Here is a 22,009-nt window from a genome sequence, read left to right as displayed (position 1 = left end):
ATAAAGGCAAGGCACTTGTCACAAAGAAGAAAAGTTGGACAGACACTTCAGATTCTGAACATGAGGTGAACTATGCCCTGATGGCAAATGCTGATAGCAGTCCTGAAACTGTTGAATTGAAGGTACCTCAAACAACTTATGCCTTTCATACTGATGATATTATTGAGTTGAGATTATATCTTAAAACCATGTTTATTAGTTATAGAGATCAGACTTTAACATGTGAAAGATTAACATCTGAAAATCTTGCTTATAAAAAGAGAAATGATTTTTTAGAAAAAGAGTTAGTTTTTCTTCATCAAACTAAGAAAGAAAAAGATGATGCTTTATATGTTAGAGATGAAGTGTTAAAATTGAATGAATCTCTAAAAGCTGACTTAGAAAAGGAAAGAGAGATTATCAGAACTTAGACTAACTCTGGCAGAACAACTCAGAATTTATTAAGTAGTGGAAACTAGAAAGAGGGCTTAGGTTATGGGGATGATAAAAGTGAGAAAGGAACTGAACAAATTGAGCCAATCTTTGTTAAACAGACTGCTAAGCCAAAGGTAAATCCTGTTAAATTTGTAGAAAAAATTGTAAAGTCTGATTCTGAAAAGATGAAAGAGTCTTTGACAGAAGTCAAAGACAAGTCAACTTCTGACAAATTAAAATAGGATAAACCAGCTGAAGTCAACATAGGCTTAATGACAAAGAAGCAGCTTAAGCATAAGCTGAAAGAGATTAGGAATGTCAACAAGGTAAAGGAAGCTAGGAAAAATAGGAATGGAAAGGAAGGTGTGAATAAAAACAATAATTATATGCCTATTCCTAATGCTCCTAGAAAGAAATGTTATAACTATGGAAACTCTAACCATCTTGCTTCTTTTTGCAGGATGAATAAAGATATAAACTCTTTGCCTCCTAGATCAGGAGTTAAGAGTCAGTCTGTTAGGTTTAAACCACAAAATCCTTGTTTTCATTGTGGTAGTTTATGGCATTCCATTTATACTTGTAAGGAATATCATAGTTTGTACTATGATTATTATCAAATAAAACCTTCTTTAAAGAAAGTTAGTATTATTCCTTCTAGTGTAAAGTCTGATGCAAAGTCTGATATAAGTTCTGATAAACAGCATGTTAGCATAAACTCTGAAGTTAAATCCGCTGCAAATGCTAACAAACTTAAAAAGGCCAAAGGATCCAAGCAAGTCTGGGTCCTTAAAACTAATCAATAGTGGTCTTTGTGATTGCAAGGCAACAGGAAAAATATCCTAGTACTGGACAGTGGATGTTCAAGACATATGACTGGGAATAAATCCCTGCTATCAGACTTTGTGGAGAAAGCTGGCCCAGGAGTTTCTTATGGAGATGGCAATATGGGAAAAACTCTGGTATATGGCAATATAAATCTTGGGAATGTCATCATTGAAACAGTAGCTCTTGTTTTAGGACTTAAACACAATTTGCTAAGTATGAGTCAAATCTGTGACAAAGGTTATCATGTGGATTTCTTTGAAGAATACTGTGAAGTTATAAGCAATACTACAGGCAAAGTGGTTCTGAAAGGTTACAGGCATGGTAACATTTATGAAGCCAGACTTTCAACAAGTCCTGATGGTTCTGCAATCTGTCTGCTGAGTAGAGCATCAATTGAAGAAAGCTGGAATTGGCACAAGAAACTCTCTCATTTAAATTTCAACAATATAAATGAGCTAGTAAAGAAAATTCTTGTGAGAGGACTTCCAAAATCAGTATTTGCTCCTGATGGTCTTTGTGATTCATGTCAGAAGGCAAAACAAAGAAAATCTTCATTCAAGAGCAAAACTGAATCATCAATTCTTGAGCCTTATCACCTACTGCATGTTGATCTATTTGGTCCCGTCAATGTCATGTCTATTGCAAAGAAGAATTATGTTATGGTTATAGTGGATGAGTTCACAAGGTACACTTGGGTGTATTTCTTGCACAAGAAGAATGAGATCGCATCTACTCTAACTGATCATGTCAAACAGCTGGATAAATTGGTCAAAGATTCTGTCAAAATAATAAGAAGTGATAATGGTACCGAGTTCAAGAATTCAATCATGGAAGAGTTCTGCAAAGAGCATGGAATCAAACATGAATTTTCTGCACCCGGAACTCCACATCAAAATGGAGTTGTAGAAAAAAAGAATAGGACTCTCATTGAAGCTGCACGAACTATGCTTGATGAAGCAAAGCTACCAACCTACTTTTGGGCTGAAGCTGTGCAGACTGCTTGTTTTACACAGAAGGCTACACTCATAAACAAGCATGGAAAAATACCATATGAGATGGTGAAGAAAAAGAAGCCAAATCTGAAATACTTTCATGTATTTGGATGTAAGTGTTTTGTTCTTAAGACTCATCCTGAACAGCTGTCAAAGTTTGATCTAAAAGCTGATGAAGGAATTTTTGTTGGATATCCACTTTCCATAAAAACCTTCAGAGTCTAAAATTTAAGAACAGGGATTGCCATGGAATCTATCAATGTGTCTTTTGATGATAAGAAGATTACTGGACTTGAAGATTTCAATGATCATGATCAGCTGAGATTTGAAAATGAAGATGTAAACTCTGATATTGTAAATTCTGATGACTTAAACTCTGATCCTGTAAGTTCTGACGGGTTAAGTTCTAATGTCATTGAAACTGTGGTAACAACTCCAAAGGAAAATGTACCTATCCAGGGGGAGCAAGCTGAAGATCCTACCACAACTCAAGACTCTCAAGAAGCATCAGAACATGTCACTGGCTCCTCAAGTTCTGATTCATCAAAATCTGATGAGCCAAGTTCTAATATTTTTGGAAACTCTGATACTTCAAATCCTGAAGGATCCAACTCAAATTCTGAAGTTTCAGAGAGCATAACTACAGGGGGAGCATCAGAAAATACTGATGGAGATAACATGGATCATGGGGGAGGATCCAGTTCTAGAAATCAACTTCCATCTGCAAGGAAGTGGACCAAATCACATACACCTGACTTAATAATTGGAGATCCTGAAGCAGGTGTCAGAACTAGAACTGCAACATCAAATGAATGTCTCTATCATTATTTTCTATATCAGACTGAACCAAAGAAAGTGGAAGAAGCTCTTCAAGATGCTAATTGGGTGCAAGCAATGCAGGAAGAGTTGAATGAATTTGAAAGAAATAAAGCCTGGACCCTAGTGCCAAGACCAAAGAATAGATCTATTGTTGACACAAAATGGGTGTTCAGAAATAAAACTGACAGTGATGGCATAATTACAAGGAACAAAGCAAGGCTGGTTGCTAAGGGTTACTCTCAATAGGAGGGTATTGATTATGATGAAACATTTGCACCAGTTGCTAGATTGGAAGCCATAAGAATCTTTTTGGCTTATGTTGGTCACAAAGAGTTTAAAGTCTTTCAAATGGATGTGAAAAGTGCTTTTCTCAATGGAGAATTGGAAGAAGAGGTATATGTTGAACAACCTCCAGGATTTGAAGATCCAAAATTTCCAAATCATGTCTACAGATTAGATAAAACACTTTATGGCCTTAAGCAAGCTCCAAGAGCATGGTATGAAACTTTAGCTCAATTCCTTCTGGAAAGTGGATTTCACAGAGGTACAATTGATAAATCACTGTTCTACCTCAACCATGGAAAGGACTTACTTTTGGTACAGATATATATTGATGATATCATATTTGGTTATATAAATGCCAAACTCTGTGAAAGGTTTGCAAAGCTAATGCAGTCAAGATATCAAATGAGTATGATGGGAGAACTTAGTTATTTTCCGGGACTTCAAGTCAAGCAAAATGAAGAAGGTACTTTTATATGTCAATCCAAGTACACCAGAAATTTACTCAAGAATTTTGGAATGCAAGACAGTTCAACTGCATCCACTCCCATGGCCACTGCAACCAAGTTAGATAAAGATACTGGTTCATCAGTAGATATTACTAACTACAGAGGTATGATTGGCTCTTTACTCTATTTAACTGCAAGTAGACCTGATATCATGTATGCTACCTGTCTTTGTGCAAGATTTCAGACTGATCCAAGAGAACCTCATCTAATAGCTGTGAAAAGAATTTTCAACTACCTCAAGGGTACAGCTGATCTAGGATTGTGGTATCCTAGAGAATCATATTTTAAGCTAATAGGTTACTCAGATGCATATTTTGCAGGATGCAAAATAGACAGGAAAAGCACTAGTGGAAGCTGCCAATTTCTTGGAGGCAGATTGGTTTCTTGGTTTAGCAAGAAACGGAAATCAATTTCCACATCAACTGTAGAAGCAAAATATATTGCTGCAGGAAGCTGTTGTGCACAGATTCTTTGGATGAAGAATTAGTTACTGGATTATGGGTTAGAATTTTCTAAAATACCTATTTACTGTGATAATCAAAGTACTATTGCTATGACAGGTAATCCAGTTCAACACTCAATGACAAAGCACATCAGCATTAGGTATCATTTCATAAGGGAACATGTGATGGAAGGTACAGTGAAATTGCATTTTGTTCCAACAGATCAACAACTAGCAGATATCTTCACAAAACCACTATGTGAAGCTACTTTTACAAGACTGGTAAATGAACTTGGAATGGTTTCAGGTTCTTTCTCTAAATCTGCTTAATTTTTGTTCTCATGCATCAGACTTTATGATCAGTGTTTACAAATTGTCTTATCTTCATGTAATCTGTGCTTAAACTGTTAATATATTAAATACTGATTGTTATCTGATGTGATTCTATAAACTTTGATAGTGTTTTGAATGTTCTGTGACTATTCAATCCAATGCGGATTACTGTGCTAGATGCTGACCTAGTAGTCTTTAACATACTAGAAATCCCATGTTTGAATTAGTTGTTTATGTGGAAATTCATTAACATAAGCAAATTCTGATATTGAGCTTAGTCAAATTTACTTTGTGTATCTTATTACTAAGTCACAAACAAGATTCTTGCTTCTTATTTGTCAAATTCCGATGTCAGTAAATCTTAAGGATGAACTAAATGCTGATAAGCCTCACTTATCTGAAGAAAGGAAAAGAAAAAAAAATTAAAGTCAGGTAATCCTTTGAGATCTAGAGTAAATAAGTGGAAGGGAAGACCCAAGTGCATTGCTGGTATTAAGTTATATGCATTAGAAAAGCAAATAAATTTTCTTTGTGACTTTTCACATTCTCTGATTACTGGAGAAATACTCTGATAATAGCATAAATTCTGATAGTAGTTGTGACTCATTTACACTGAGAAGCCACTGTGAAAAGAATTCTAAAAGATGCATAAAATGAGCACAAACAGTTGAGGTGGACTCATGCATAAATTTATCCTATAGTAGACTTCATTATTAATGACAGATTTTAAGCACTTTTCTTAGTTATGCCTTATTTTTAAGATATACTGAAGTTTATCAGACTTTAATCTTTATCTGATATTTTGCTAAATGCACACACTTTCACTCCATATGAATGATGAAAATTACTGTGGTGATTAAGTTATTTTTGACAAACAGCTAAGTGTCATTTGTATAAATTTTGAGGACAAGTTCTGATGAAAATTCTGATGATTAAACTCTGAAGAAACAAGTCAGTATTTGTATGAAGAATCACAGTAACAAACATTCACTTTTTGAGTACATAAGCCATTTTTTTATGACTGTTAAAATCTGATAATAGTCAAGTTCTGATATTAAATTCTGATGGAAACTCTGATGCTTACGTGGCATTATTTGTTACTTGACTTATTTATGGTAAATTCTGTAACGGTCATATTTAATCAGAATATAATTAGGTGAGATAAAAACAGTAATAATCATTTGGGTTAGTGGTAAACGTGTTTGTCTTGAAAAACTGCATGTGCACAGTAATTATTACTTATTTCCCGTGCCCACTAACTCCTGCTTTAACTATTGACTGTTCACATATTGTCAGGTGTAAACTGTCTGCCATACTTCACATGGGTTCTATAAATAAGAAAGTTAAAAGATTTTACAATCTTTTACCTACTTTTCTCATTCTCTTATCTCTCTTATTTTCTCTCACCCACTAATATTCTTTGAAGCCTGTTAATCTTTACTTCATCTACTTGAACTGTATTTCTTGATGAATGTTTTGATTAAAATTGTGGTTATTAATAATTTGTGATGATTTGACAAACAAATGTTGAATTTGAATCGACATTTCCTGAGTTACACTTGAGACAGTAGAAGCAATTGAGAAAGCTCAAGAGAAGCAACAGGCCCAAATCTCTGAGGTCCTGGCTAATCAAGCTTCTCAACAGGCTCAATTGAATGATATTCAATCTTCAGTGGAACTTCTTCTCTCACTCCTACTATAGATGATGCCAAAAAGGGGGAGAATATAGTTAAGTCCAAATGCTCTAATGATCAAATACTGAAGAAGAAAGATGATGAAGCTGATGACCAGGGAAACCCTAGCAAGGGTAGAGGTCAAGTTCAAAGTAAAGGGCAGAGCAACAAGGTTTCTTCAAGGAAACTAATTACTGATACAAGCAAATCTTCTATTCAAAAGAAGACAAGTGCTGAAGCTGCTCAAACTCAAAATCTGATAGCAAATATTGATAATCAAAATCTGATATCAAGTTCTGATGAGCAAAGTCTGATGACAAAGCCTGATGTTATGATACAAGGTGGAAGTCAAGATTCTCAAAAGTTCATGCAAACTCTAAAGCTCAAGGGAAAGCAGACTACTTTCTACTACAAGGATCCCAAGATTCAGACACTTGATGAGGAAATTGCTAGAAGATTGTTTCTGAAGTATAATCTAGGAATGGACTTAGAAAATCTCAAGGAGGAAGAAGCTAGATTTAAAGCTGAAAAGACAAATCTAAAGCCAAAAGCTTCTGTTGCAAAGAAACCTCTAAGGCCTAAGGAAAAAGGCATTGTGATCAAGGAGAAATTAAATACTGAGGCATCAAAGCCCAAAACAAGATCACAAATTGAGATTGATCATAAAGACAAAGGGAAAGGAAAAGTTGATGAACCTATAAAGCCACAGGAGATGAAAATTCCTCAAATCCTGATAAAACCTGTGTGCAAACTGGTTGAAGATACTGATGATATTCTTGATGAAGATGAAGATGTTCAAACTCTAAAAAGAAGGAAGATTTCTGAAGAATCCAAGACAACCTCTGACAAGGCTCAAGTTGTTCAAAGTAAAGAACTGCAAGCTACAACAGAAACAACAAGTTCTGATAGAGTCAAGACATTAATCTCTGACAGAGCTCAAGTTGATTTAGACAAGATGGAAGTAGCTGACAAAAAGAAACTTCTGTGGAAAAATGTCAAACCATCAGATCCAAAGAAAAGTCAATTGTTATCTGATTTTATGACTATTGGGTTAAATGCTAGAGAACCAAGAAACAGGGCTGGACTAGGTTCTGATGAAGCAAAAATCAAGAAAGGAGTTGAAGTTGCTACTAGAGATCCATTTCTTTTGACTGACATACCTCTTGAAGATGTTACACAGAAACATCTTGATAAGGTTATCTCTGTTCAAGTGGTGCTAGATGTTCATGACAAGCACAATGTCAAGGAAAATCTGATTCTTTTTCTAGAATATGGAAGGATATAACAAATGTCAGAGTCAGATGTACTAAACAATTCACTAAAAGAACTTCAATTCTTTCATTACCTTTTAGAGGTAAAGTCTGATATTACCAGGAGATGGCCAAATTTCATATTGAAGACCATCAGAGATAAAGCAAGAATTTCTGGTTCAAGAATTACAGAATTCATTCATAGTATTTTTGAAAATGATGGAAGTGAAACTCCAATGAGGAAGGATTCTGTTAAGCTTGAAGTGTTACTGAATGAGAAATGTTTGTGCTACAATGAAGATTCTTCTCACCCAAGGTTAATAAGACTGAATGATGGTTTAGAAAGAAACCATATCTCTGCTTTAAGGACTACAATCTATCAAATTGGGAGTCAGAATGAAGAGATGAAGCAAGTCAAGACTATAATGGCTCAAGTCCTGAGGAGTAAAGAAGAAAAGCTGATATCAAACTTTGTCAAGAATCATTTTGGATTCAGATTGACTCAAGGAGATTGGTAAAAGCTACAAGGACTGTAAGTTGTAGTTAGTTATCTAGTTAAACTCTTATTTGCATTTCTACTTAAATATTTTTGACATCATCAAATCTATTAACTTGTATATTTTACATAATTTACAAGTTGGGGGAGATTGTTAGATATATTTGAGATGTCATGTCTAATATGATTTGTGTTTAGTTTTCAGATCTTAACAAACAGGACAAATCAGGACTTACTGAAATCAGGACTTACTGGAAGTCAGAACTTAATATCAGAACTTAAGGTCATATCAGAACTTAAGTGCGGGAAGACTTTCATATAAGAAAGGAAGCTGATTTACAGTAGAAGATTGAGACTAAAACAAAAGAAGATATGCATGGAAAGAGTTAGAAGACTAGAAGACTTATAGAAGATATCTGATTGATATATTTTAGGAGACATAATTATATTCCATATCAATTAAAAGTTATCTTGTAACTGTGTACTATATAAACACAGACTTAGGGTTTACACTATATGTGTTATCATTATCGAGAAGATTATACATTGTAACCTAACAGCTCTTAGTGATATTTGTTCATCACTGAGAGAGAACAACAGTTCTTATTGTAACAGAGTTTATTCAATATACTTGATCTTTGTTACATACTTGTGTTAAATCGATTTGATTGTATTAACACTGTATTCAACCCCTCTTCTACAGTGTTGTGTGACCTAACATAAAATTTATACTAGAACATGATCTGTGCCTTGCACAAATTTTCATGCTAGTACTTATTTAAATGCAAGATCGGACTTTTAATCATAATATGATAATGCTCTACCAATTAAGTTACTTACTTAAATATACACAATAATATAGTCACATCAACGTCATGCACATGTCTTACTCCAAATATTATAGTATCAATTATTTACATGCAAGTCGACAATTATATAGTCACATATACATCATTCACATGTCTTACGCGAAATTTCTATTAATACAACACAAATAACATATATTATCTAATTACTGGAAAGTCGACCGTAATATAATCACGCCCGCTAATTTTTTATTAATATAATACAAATAAAATAAGGGTGTAAACCTCGTAATGACGTTTACAAATTTAAATTTTTAAATATCACATAAATATATCGAAATTAATAAAAAAATTATAAGTAATATTCTAGAATTACCCGTGCCTCACACGGGTTATAAAATTAGCTTATAATAAAGATGCGACCCAGTCAATCCAATTAAAACTCACATTTAAAACGTGAATCGGGAAAGCCTCTTATCTATCTCGCTCGGCCGTGACGATAAAAACCCGAATTATGCAAATATTTTGAAAGACCAGCAAAGTCAAATCCAATAAAAGCTCATATTTAAAATCCGATTAGGAAAAACCCCGTCTTGATCGACCTCGCTCGATCTGGGATGATAAAAATTCGGATATAATACAAACATTTCAAAAAATCCGGATAAAAATTTAATTAAATTTATTTTCATCCAATTCTTTTTTATCTAACTTCAATAGATATTCGGATTATTTTCTTTGAGCCTTTAAACATAATTCATTCCCAAATTAGGGGGATAAAATAAGAATCATGGAATGACAGAAGTGTACACATGTAAACATTTCATAAGAATAGAAAATATCAAAATATTCGATAAAATTCGGAGTCTTAAAGAAGATAAAATTCATAAAAAACACACATTATATTATAATAGGGTTAATTATCAAATAAGTCACTTATTACGTGCAGATGTATTAAGTGAGTCCCTAATTACAAAAATGAGTCAAATAAGTCACTCATTTGAAAATTTATATAAAAAATATCACTATATCATTAGTCGAAATTCTTAAAATTATTATATATTGAGTTTCAAACATTTTTATGAATATTATTACATTTAAATAAAATATTCCGAGTTCTAATATTTTAGATATTATTTTTAGATTTTTAAAAATTTATTTACTATTTATTTTTATTTAAATTAAATAAAACAATCAAAAAATTAAAAATAAATAGTTGATAAAATTTTAAAAATCTAACAATATAATCTAAAATAGTAAAACTTGAAACCTCTTATTTGGATATAATATCATTCATAAAAAGTGTGCTAAATTCAATGTATAATATTTTTAAGAATTTCAATTAAGAATGAAATGATAGTTTTGATACAAAATTTTGTACCAAGTCACTCGTTTGAGTAAGTTTTATAAATAAAGAGTGGTTGATATCCAGCAACCGACCTATTTGGCCATTTCATCCTCAATCATATTATGCTCACACAAAACCCCATCTCTATATCTCTTTCTCTGCATCAATGGCAGCAACAACTGTGCTAAGAACAGCCATTCTTGGCACCCCTCAAGCTTCTCTAAGAAACGCATATAACAATTCTTGTTCTAAAGCTGTAAGCTTTCCTATTTTAACAAGAAAACAAACATGCCCAACTAGTCATTGTCTTAGTTTAAAGTTCAACTCTTCTCAGTTTTGTCCTAAAGTATTGAAAAAACATCGTTTTGGTGTTGGTTCTGTTTGTTTTGCTTCTTCTGGAGAAAGTGTTGAGACCCAACAAGTGGAAGACGAGGTTCTTGATTCTCAGCCTCAGGTACATTTGAAACACACCCATGAATTGTATTTTTATGTTTTAATGCATAGTAGTTTGAGATTTATGATGGTTTTGTATTGAGGGGTAGTATTAATTTTGTATTTAGATAGTAAAAATTTGAGCTTTATGTACGTATGAGTTACTGAAAATCAAGAATTGGTGTTATGGTTGGTGTTTGAGCTTTGAGGTAGGGATACTATGTTTGTAGCCTTGTAGTGTTTAGTTGTGGAACCCGGGAGGGCTAACTAAGGCCGAATCCGCTGATGGTTTGGGAAAATCAATGAGATTTTCCCCACTTTTTTATAATCTCATCTTGTGCTTTAAATCAGTAGGAACATTTTAGTGAGCACTAGCTGTATTGGATACTCAGTAAACATTTGTTTAAAAAAATAGCTTCAGGTGTCTTCTGAGCTCTGGTAGGGCTACATGGTAGAATTATAGTGGATTCAAAGTTGTTGCTTCGTAGATGTTATTAGCATTGTGATGATTACTAGGCTTATATCATATATTTTGCTTATATCATATATTTTGCGTTTTAGTTGTATATCACAAAAGTGTAGACATGTAAACATTTCATAAGAATAGAAAATGTCAAAATATTCGACTAAATTCAAAGTCTCAAAGAAGATAAAATTCATAAAAAGACACACATTATATTATGCTGGAACTCGCCTCATCAGAACACATCCCTCCCTCTCCCTCCCTAAATTACAAGTGTTAATTGGTCATTTTATCCTCAATCATAGTAATAATATACTCACACAAAACTCCATCTCTATATCTCTTTCTCTGCATCAATGGCAGCAACAACTGTGCTAAGAACAGCCATTCATGGCACCCCTCAAGCTCCAATAAGAAACCCATCTCACAATTCTTGTCCTAAAGTTGTAAGCTTTCCTATTTTAACAAAAAAACAAGCATGCCCAACTAGTCATTGTCTTAGTATAAAGTTCAACTCTTCTCAGTTTTGTCCTAAAGTATTGAAAAGACATCGTTTTGGTGTTGGTTCTGTTTGTTTTGCTTCTTCTGGAGAAAGTGTTGAGACCGAACAAGTGGAAGACGAGTTTCTTGATTCTCAGCCTCAGGTACATTTGAAACACACCCATGAATTGTATTTTTATGTTTTAATGCATAGTAGTTTGAGATTTATAATGGTTTTGTATTGAGGAGTAGTGTTGATTTTGTATTTAGATAGTAAAAATTTGAGCTTTATGTGCATAACCCTAGATTCTTGCCCCCTGAAAGATGAATCCATACTTACCCAAACCCAGTCTTGTCTTAAGAGACTTAATCCCATTAGTTGAATGTAATAACCCCTATCTTGTTTAGTTATTGGAAATCAAGAATTGGTGTTATGGTTGGTGTTTGAGCTTTGAGGTAGGAATACTATGTTTGTAGCATGGTAGTCCATCTGTCCCATTAAATTTTATACATTACTTTTTGACACGCTTTTTAATGTTCCTTTAAAGCATAACTCCATAATAATTTTTTTTTCTGAATAAAAGTTTTATGCTTAAACTTTTATTCAATTTTTTTTAAAAAAAAACATTATGAAACTATACTTTATAAAAGCCTCGAAATACGTGCAAATAGTAAACGTATAGAAACTAAAGGGACAGAGGGAGTAGTGTTTGGTTGTGGAACCCGGGAGGGCTAACTAAGGCCGAATCCGGTGATGGTTTGGGAAAATCAGTGAGATTTTCCGAACTTTTTTATAATCTCATCTTGTGCTTTAAATCAGTAGGAACTTTTTAGTGACCACTAGCTGTATTGGATACTCAGTAAACATTTGTTTAAAAAAATAGCTCCAGGTGTCTTCTGAGCCCTGGTAGGGCCACATGGTAGAATTATAGTGGATTCAAAGTTGTTGCTTTGTAGATATTATTAGATGTGATGATTACTAGGCTTATTTCTGATATTTTGCTTATATCATATATTTTGCGTTTTAGTTGTATATCACTATATATGTGTACAATTAGTAGGAACTAGGAATATACTACTATATTTATTAGGTTTAAAGATGCATAGAGGACACCCCTTTACTTGACAGGACCTTATTTGGGAAAGCACTAGTTCTGTTATGTTGCTGGTGATTAATAACTAACAGTTGTGTATCTGACCACGTCTTACATTACCATAACCTAGATTAATAGAGAGTTCTTTTAATGTTTATCAAGTTTGGTAAAATGCTTTCACATACATATCATTGACTATGTAGTGCTGAGATTTTCACAAAAAAAAGTTTAATGTTTTTTTGAAGAAATCACATACTGTTCAAAACAAAAGTCGAGGTCTATATAACTAAATGGAGGCATTGTTCAGCTAATTTTGATACTGTCTAGCAAAGTGCAAATGCAGCTAATATACACAATGCTTTGTAATACTATGTACAAGTTATAACATACTGTTCAACACAAAAGTCGAGGTCTATATAACTGAATGGAGGCATTGTTCAGCTAATTTTGATACTGTCTAGCAAAGTGCAAATGCAGCTAATATACACAATGCCTTGTAAAGCTATGTACAAGTTATAACATCCAGTTTGTTCCCCAAATGAGCGAGTTTAATTTATCATAAAAATAATGATTAGATTTGGAGATGTTTAATTTTCATAGTATATTGGTAATGAATACATGAATGATTCTAGGTATTGTAGGAAAAGTTGCTAAAGATATGAAGAAGCTTTACAAAATCAAAGCAACAAAATTGTAGCTTATCAATCGCCAGACCAGAGGATTGAGAAAGGACCTGGTCACCTGATTGTTAACAAAGAAGATGCGACTAGAATTAATAGTATATTTTGTGGGTTATTATGCAACAGTTGAGCATGCATTAATGACAACACCGTGTTATTGTGGCATAGTTATCGCTTATCATGTGTTCACACTGGGTTACATGGACGAGGTGGAATCTTGTCCAAGGGGCTATTTTTCTGGAAAAACAGCCAATCCTTTCTCCTTGCGTGTTCTTCTCTGTAATATATCTAACTGATTACAAATATTAACTAAGTCGAGCTAACGACAATTTTGGACTCTTTACTTTAGACAAGATTCTCACATTAGGTTACGTCGAGCTGCTCAACCTCACAGCGGCCTAACTCTTGGCTACTTTCAGAGCTTGAATAGAACTGGGTTCATTTTGAGGTTAAGATATGGACATGCGTTGTCGTAGCTTCATTGTGTTATCAACTCCACATTAGATCAAGATACTTAACAATAGTAGATATTGTTATTAGTAATTTTGTATGTAGATTATAGTTATTACCATACTTGGTATTTGTTTTTCAATCTATGCAACTTGTTTCATTGTGCGCCATTTATTAGGCGATGTACATCTAAGTTATAAAAAGAAAGTAAGTGCGAGCATAGTTGTAAAACTCAGGGTTAGGTGCTAATTGCTAGCTTAAAATATAGCCCGAGGGGCGAAGTAATGGGTCTGTGCTCTAATCTAAAAAGTTCAGCAACTTCATTAAAGTTACCGCTCGAGCTGAACGGAGAGAATACAAACCTCTATGAACTCTCAATTGAATATTGAGCTATGAAGCACACTTGCGTAATATCAACTAGATGTGACTTCATTTTTAAATCGAGTTTTGTCATTGTTTTCACCAAATTACTATACTAACATTGAAGTAGCTTGACGTGATTGGTTGACAAAAGTTCTCTCTTGAAAAAGAGAGTCTAGTTCATCCTCAATCGAATTCTATCGCTTAGATGGTTCCCTAAATTTCAGCTTTGGTATTGTAACTTCTTTCCAGCTTCATAGTGTAAAGGCTTATAGCTATATCTCATGCATATGGGGATAAGATATGCATATACAATAGTTTTTGTCAGTATAAAGATATAGACATGCGTATAATATTAGATAAAAGAAGTAAGAGGGTGAAGGTCTTAAATACCCCATCCTGAAAGAATTGCCCATAATACTTTCTAAATACCCATTAAATATGCATTCTTAAAATAAGTTTTTTTTATAAAACAGGGGGTGTTTCACATCTTGGAATGCGTATTACCCTGGCCTATAGGGTGATATGCATATTTAGGTGACAACGCCTTCTAAAAAATATAACTAAATACGTATCAAATGTGTACTTGGATAAAAATATGCCTATGTCGCCGGCATATCATATTTCCTAAAAAACATATGTTGTTTTAATTATCCAAAAAGCGAAAGAAAAAGGATGCAGTCTTTGCCTTTGGGATTTGAATTTTTAATATAAGTTTTATTAGATCAATATAAATTATTTTCTCTTCTGTTTTTAAAAGTAAAGAGATTCTAAATTTATTTGTTTTAAGTATTCATTAGAAAAACCATCCAAAAAATATTTGTATATTTAATGGTTTTATTTGCTAACCTCGTATACGTATGTCATCTCTATTTAAATTATATCCATATGGCTCCGTCTCTATTAGAATTTTTAAAGTTACCATAATATATATATACACTTAACTATGAATCATGAACGGGCACGAGTTAAGTCCGTTAGATTTTTAATCTCTTCCAAATTTCGGAAATTGGGTCATGCTTGTTGGTTTTAAGCAACTTTAATTGTTATAACTGTTGATCTTTATCATATTGTCAATATATATATATATATATACATGCAAACACATATAAATGGTGTTTTTCCCATTTGTGCCAAAGCTCTAGGGTCCTCTTGTTAAAGAATTATGGCTGAGAGATCCAGTTATAGAAGTATGACTAGAATCATATTGTGTTTTAGCTTATAGAATAGTACAAATCTAGTGTGAGGGTGAGCTACCCTCGAAGAACGACATGAGCAATAGAACACAGGTTTAATATTAACTTGGGACTAAATTGCTGCACCCAAAAGTGTTGCTATCCACAATTTTATCGACACAAATTACTCAAAGCCGTGCCTCTGCTTATTAATTATTTTTTATTAATACCGGGATTTCAGGACCACTTTGGAGTTTGTCATATTTTCAGGATTTCCATCGACTTTCCACTTCGTTTGTTTCTTTATGCTCCTGCCTCAACACTCTGTAGCTTCTTTATAATGTACAGAAACTTTAAATTGATTACTTGAATTCGTAAATGATACCTTTTTTATTCTCCATTTTAGCAATACATTTTAAAAGCATCATGTTCTTGTTTAGACTCCCAGTAGATCTTCCCTTAGAGAAAATGATTTTATTTTCTTTCCAGATTATATATCTGATTTTTCCAGTAAACTGGTATCATCTCTGATATATGTCATTGTTGCATGATATTCAGTAGACCATCTCTTCATGCTGAAGCCATGCTCTTGACTGCTTTCATGTGGTTTTATGCTGAAATATTTTTGATATAGATAAGAAGATAGTTTAAAATCGTAAGTTATTATTTGGTGATAAATCTCTTGTTTGTTTGTTAAATGCTGTATTTCGTTAGTATTCTTGGTCATGGAATTTGTGGTTTGCCTAACAGACCTGTTTCTTTTTAACTGCTTTTAGTTTGTGTACCTTGCAGTGAAACCTGCGTGAAACCTTATATATTTCATGTTTTGTAAAAAATATAGCTTTCTCATTTTATGCTAATTATTCCTACTGAGTTTTTTTTTTATTACACCTATATCTAATAGGGTGATTCAGACAGCGCTGCTGTGGAGGATGATGGTGAGACTGCAACTGAAGATGAGACTAGTGATGCTGAAGAACCATCTTCAGCCATCATAGCTTCGCTGCAGTCCTACAAAGAGGCAGTAGCAAACAGTGATGAGTCCAAAATTGCGGAGATAGAAGCTCTTTTAAAATCTATTGAAGATGAAAAGGTTGCTCTTGAAAGCAAAGTGGCTACTTTGTCTGCAGAAATTTCATATGAGAGAGACCGGGTTCTTCGGATAAGTGCAGACTTTGAAAATTTCCGGAAAAGAACTGAAAGGGAACGATTTTCGCTTCTAACAAATGCAAAAGGGGAAGTTGTGGAAAGTCTTTTACCCGTTTTAGACAATTTTGAAAGGGCCAAAACTCAGATTAAGGTAGAGACGAAGGGAGAGGAGAAAATCAACAATAGCTATCAGAGCATATCCAAGCAATTCGCAGAGGTTCTAGGGTCTCTTGGTGTTGTTCCTGTTGAGACAACTGGGAACCCCTTTGATCCCATGGTGAGTTGAGTTATTCTACGCAGTACAAGAAGTTTTTTTTTTTTTTTAATGTCGGATATGCCACGTCCCTCTTATCTCCTTCTCAAGCTATTTTCTGCCATATAGATCTTAATTTTAAATAGATATGTATTCCCAGTAAAATGTCAGAGTATGTGGTTTCACTTTCCAGTGAACAAAGTCACATCTTTACTGGCATTCCTTTACTGCTCATAATGATTTGTCCCTTCAATCATTGGCTTGATGCAGGCAAGCTCCCGAGTTGGCTCCAAATTCAGTCGATTACTTAATCCACTATTCCAAATGCTGAATAGAGTTAAATCAGGCTCTAAGAAGACCTGATATGCATTTAGTTTAAACAATGTCTTGATTGTTTTGAGCCAACTTTGGTGAGTTAGCATGAGCAACAATGTGTCCCGAGGACCTAACCTTGTAACTAAACCTTACTTTATAATGCAATGATTATTATCATTCTTTTTCAATTCTTCAATTTTGTGTAGTGTCATAGAGTGGTAAATAAAAGGAGGGGCAACTATGTTGGTGCATGATGGAATGCTACTGTCTGATTGTCCCATGTTGAACATCTAAATTGCTTTATGTAACTATATTAAAAAATATTTTGATGTTTTCCTTCTCTTCTTTGGTTTGTAAAAGCTGCATGAAGCTATTATGCGCGAAGAGTCTGACGAGTTTGAAGAAGGCATTATACTTCAAGAATTTCGCAAGGGGTTTAAGCTTGGTGACAGACTCTTACGTCCATCAATGGTGAAGGTGTCGGCTGGTCCAGGGCCTGCAAAATCCAAATCAGTGCTAGCATCTGAGGAATCAGAGGGATCGGTGGATGTCACTGAAGCCAAAGAAGAAGACAGCTCAGAACCAGAACCTACCGAGGATAAGTAGAAAATACAACTGCAATTTTTTTGTACGAGTAGACATTCTTTTACTCGATCATTATCGTTCTAGAACCTGAGTATTTTCTGCTCTGAGCCAGCAGATGAGACCGGAAAATATAGAAGTTATAGAGTTTTATTTGAAAAGTCATCTCAGGAGTAGTTGGTACATCAAAGCTACACTGGTAATGGTGTGTTTTAAACATTCTTCAAGTTGTGTTAAGCAGAGTCGAGGATTCCTACTGCTTACACACTCTCATATACAAACGTATTATGGAAAGTTTTCATTTTATATAATTGTCATCGTCGAATCCTTGACCTCTCCCCAAAAATGAGTGACACCTGCAGTAAAGCAGTGACTGTTTTGATACCTATTCCTACCGAAATGAGTATACGAAAATAAATATAAAATGTAGTATTAAATATAAGTGATTGTGTGTATATGTAGGAGAAGAGTTGCCATAAGTGATGAGGTGCACCTAAATGACCGGTTGAGGAGGCAAAAATGAGTAAAGAGGAGAGGGAGGCCGAGATAGTGAAGCTTTTATTAAGAGAGGAGTTGGCCAGCTGCAACTTAGCCACGTGAGTCTCAATGGAAAGTGAAACCAAAATTGCATTCAATTGCCGTCCTCAATTAATTCTGACTTTTTGGTGTTTACTCATGTGTCTTCACTTGTGTTCATCATCAATCATCAATGTCTATGTTATGTTTCTTCACTCGCCCACTCAATTATCTCGCATATACAAGATGTTTATATTTTACGCCACATCTCTTAACCATATTTATAGAAGTCTATAACCAATTTGCTTGTACAATGAGAAATTATATTGTGATCTAGTAATTTAATATCTCCGTTCTCTCTCTACTTAGATCGTGAGTAGCTTATATTGTGAGTGTTTAGTGGGGAAAAAAAGAAGAAAAAAAAGATTAGTAGTTATCTTTACATCAGTTTTCTTTAATTCATTATATATCCAAAATTTCATAAACGGTATAAAATTTTAGAAGTACTTAATGATTAATTAGGAATATTATCGTTCATCATAGAGAGTGTAATTAAATAAAATAATAAGTCTGAATCTGAATAACCGAACCGAAATTTATCAAATCAAAATCCAAGATTCGAATCATGTAATCTGATAATTATCTGTAAACCAAATTAAACCGATCCGAAAACTTCCTGAACCGAAAATTTAATCAAAAATGATTCCAAATATTACACCTGATTATAAATCGGAAACGATCAAAATCCAATAATATATTATCCATACTGAATATAACCTGAAATAAGCAAAAATCATAATTAAAAGTATTTTATGTTTATAATAACAAAATTATTTAATCATAACTTCTTATAAAAGTATATTATATTATATTAAAATTACTACATTTAATTAAACAATATTTTCTAAGTTTCAAAAATTGAAAAAATAAATTTTGTGTGATCTTAATCCGAACGTCATCCCTTTTAATTTGATCCCCTTATCCGAATTACATAATCTAATTAAGGGTCTTTATCCTAAAATAAAAGTCAGAATTTTATCAAATACTCCCAAACTTATCAAAAATAACAAATGAGTTCCAATACTTTTTCCCTTTTTTTTTAGTGCCCCAAGGTAAACAATTGGCGAGAGAGTAATTAGTTAGTGTATACAACTATTAAATTTAGGACAGCCAAAATTTAGGGAATAGCTTAAGACCAGAAAAACCATCATTTAAATAGCACTCTAAGTCTCGAACTGTGTGTGCTGTAAATATCGTTTGCAGGAACAACTATATCTTTTGGCGATAATTTAATTTCTTTTGATTATTGTGTACTGTAATTGTATGGTTTATAAATTTTCTTTGTGTGTATATATATAGACTTGTTTATGATATATGATGAAAACTGAGCATTTAAGTAAGAGTTAGCTAGCTTGGGTTTCCTCTTCTTTAGGTCAACTTCTGGGGGTGTACATATGAAACTCACATGAACATCTCACTTTATTAATTCATAAAAGGTCTACACAAACATAGAAGTATCATACATGTATATATAGACACACAACAAGTGGAACTGTAGAAGCTAATTAGAGATAGCTTAAAGATCTGATCAGTTGGATAGGGCGGGTAGCTAGGGCATGGGGAGGCCTCCATGCTGTGACAAAATAGGTATTAAGAAAGGGCCTTGGACCCCTGAAGAAGATATCATTCTTGTTTCCTACGTCCAGGATCATGGTCCTGGTAACTGGAGATCTGTGCCTACAAACACCGGTCGTCCTCTCTCTCTCTCTCTCTCTCTCTCTCTCTCTCTCTCTCTCTCTCTCTCCCTCCCCCCTCTCTCTCATACTAACTCTTGTTGTTATATTTTAAAGGGTTGATGAGGTGTAGCAAAAGTTGCAGACTCAGGTGGACTAATTACTTGAGACCAGGGATCAAAAGAGGAAGCTTCACCCCTCATGAAGAAGGCATGATTGTTCACCTCCAATCTTTACTTGGAAACAAGTACGTTCATTTGATTAATTTTCTGATCAATTTCATTAAATAACTTAATAATTCATATCAATATTATGTACTTCAATATTCGAGCATGGTGAAATAATATTATCTAAATTTGCTACGGAAATTGAATTGCAGATGGGCAGCAATAGCTTCGTACCTTCCACAAAGGACAGATAATGATATTAAGAATTACTGGAATACTCACTTGAAAAAGAAAGTAATTAAAAAGTTACAGAATTCAGGATCTTCTTCAGATGATCAGAAAGTATTCAACACTACTGACAAAACGAGTTATATGGCAGACCAAGCCTCGACAATTACTAGTACTCTGAGGTTAGACCATGCCAGTAACTCTTCCAGTAGTAATTCTAATACAGTGTATGCGTCTAGCACACAAAATATTTCAAGGCTTCTTGAAGGATGGATGAGATCTTCTCCAACGAAAAAGAAGATGAATACTTTAGACGCTTCTGCTTCTGCTGCTTCTTCTGTACATCTTCATGGAAATCATGATGACTCCTCAAGAACTTCGATTTTTGGTTTTAGGCCAAAGGCTAGTGAGAATAAAGAGTACTGCAATCAAGAACTAATCTCTAATGAAGAGTTCGAGTCTATATTATCGTTGGATAACTTAAACACTGCTGCTAGTAATATGGCCAATTGGGATGACCACAATTACTCCGACAAAGCTGATGATCCTGATGACGATGCCCATGATCACGACAAAGTTAAGCACGAACATGAAAAATTACCCAAGGAAGTGAATGATCATGATCATGATCATATGAATACGAATCCACCTACTCCACCTCCATTATCTTTTCTTGAAAAATGGCTATTGGAAGAAGCCTCTACAGCTGCTCAAGAAGAGGACCTGATGCAATTGCCTCCTATTTTCTCAACATGATCAAATATATTGGCATTGTTTTAATTAGAGCAAAATGCTCTATATGTAGCTTCATTTTAATAATTTATCAATTATTTTTAGGCCTCTTCCCTTCATTTATCCCCTCAAAAAAGTCGATCAGGCGGGTAATAAAAGTTGGAGGCTATATATTTAAACTTTGTTTTACCGAGGATTCCAAAAAGTTGGAATCCTTTGGTTATCGTAACTTAATCTTGTATTTTGGTGGATATTTTGTACGAATAATTTTTCTTTTAAAGTAACTGTTAGTTTCATATGTTCTTTTTTTTATTTATAAGAATTCAGTATACAGTACACTAATCCAGCATATGCTATATAAAAATGAACGGATTTTCTGGATATAATTATGCATGAATATGGTAGAATGATAAAACTCGGGCCGCGAAGTGAAACACATGCAGACCCGGCAAATGGAATAGTTGGGTAGCTAGTCTAGGGTCAGTAAAAATGTTGCATCTGGGAAGGACGAGCCAGGTTATTTGCTGAGTTTTGCTAAGAATCAACTTACAGTAAGAAGTTATACATGAATTCTGATCCTTCCCGTGCCGTAAAGATATTAGCCAGTTAGAGTATATTTTATTGTGCTAAATTATAAAAATTGTTTTTATGTAAATATTATTGTGTACCTCTGATTCTGAAGATGACTTATATATATATATAAGTGATTCTAGTGATTCTGATGGTCCTTCCATTCCAGACTCTCCGCCCCGGGGGAGACGAGAATGTCTGTAGATTTAATTATTGACGAGAGAGGAAACTCCATGCTGTGCATCGGAAACATGTATAAAAACAGCATAAACTACAGTATTTAAATATTAAGTTAAAACAAAGGATTCATAGGACACTTAGTTTTAAGGCTTGGAGTGATTTTACCAGCTTGGTCCAATCAGGATTTTTGCAATTATCTTTGTAGAGGATTGCTTTCTGAATACATACAACCAAGGCAATAGAAGTGTTAAACAAATGAACGAG

General features: G+C 33.9%; 2 protein-coding genes across 4 annotated transcripts; both read left to right on the top strand.

Annotated features, from left to right (window-relative positions):
* The first annotated feature begins 10,262 nt into the window (after positions 1 to 10,262).
* LOC141707860 (uncharacterized) lies at positions 10,263 to 17,930 on the top strand. Of its 3 annotated transcripts, none has more exons than XM_074511276.1 (3): positions 10,263 to 10,640; positions 16,225 to 16,746; positions 17,398 to 17,930. In XM_074511276.1, exons 1-3 carry the CDS (start codon positions 10,353 to 10,355, stop codon positions 17,641 to 17,643), a joined length of 1,056 nt encoding a protein of 351 aa, XP_074367377.1. In that variant the 5' UTR covers positions 10,263 to 10,352; the 3' UTR covers positions 17,644 to 17,930. The 3 variants fall into 3 exon arrangements, with proteins under 3 accessions (XP_074367377.1, XP_074367379.1, XP_074367378.1); XM_074511278.1 differs by lacking the exon at positions 17,398 to 17,930 and adding an exon at positions 16,993 to 17,225; XM_074511277.1 differs by lacking the exon at positions 10,263 to 10,640 and adding an exon at positions 10,674 to 11,725.
* Positions 17,931 to 19,393: 1,463 nt separating this feature from the next.
* LOC141707859 (transcription factor MYB60-like) lies at positions 19,394 to 21,291 on the top strand. The gene is made up of 3 exons (XM_074511275.1): positions 19,394 to 19,884; positions 19,986 to 20,115; positions 20,248 to 21,291. The coding sequence occupies exons 1-3, from the start codon at positions 19,752 to 19,754 to the stop codon at positions 21,017 to 21,019; spliced, it is 1,035 nt and encodes a 344-aa protein (XP_074367376.1). The 5' UTR covers positions 19,394 to 19,751; the 3' UTR covers positions 21,020 to 21,291.
* The last annotated feature ends 718 nt before the right edge of the window (positions 21,292 to 22,009 follow it).

Source organism: Apium graveolens, chromosome 2 (genome assembly GCF_009905375.1).
Source record: "Apium graveolens cultivar Ventura chromosome 2, ASM990537v1, whole genome shotgun sequence".
Classification (NCBI taxonomy): Eukaryota; Viridiplantae; Streptophyta; class Magnoliopsida; order Apiales; family Apiaceae; genus Apium; species Apium graveolens.
Note: the sequence above shows the minus strand (reverse complement) of the source record. Positions and strands in the feature narration are given on the sequence as shown.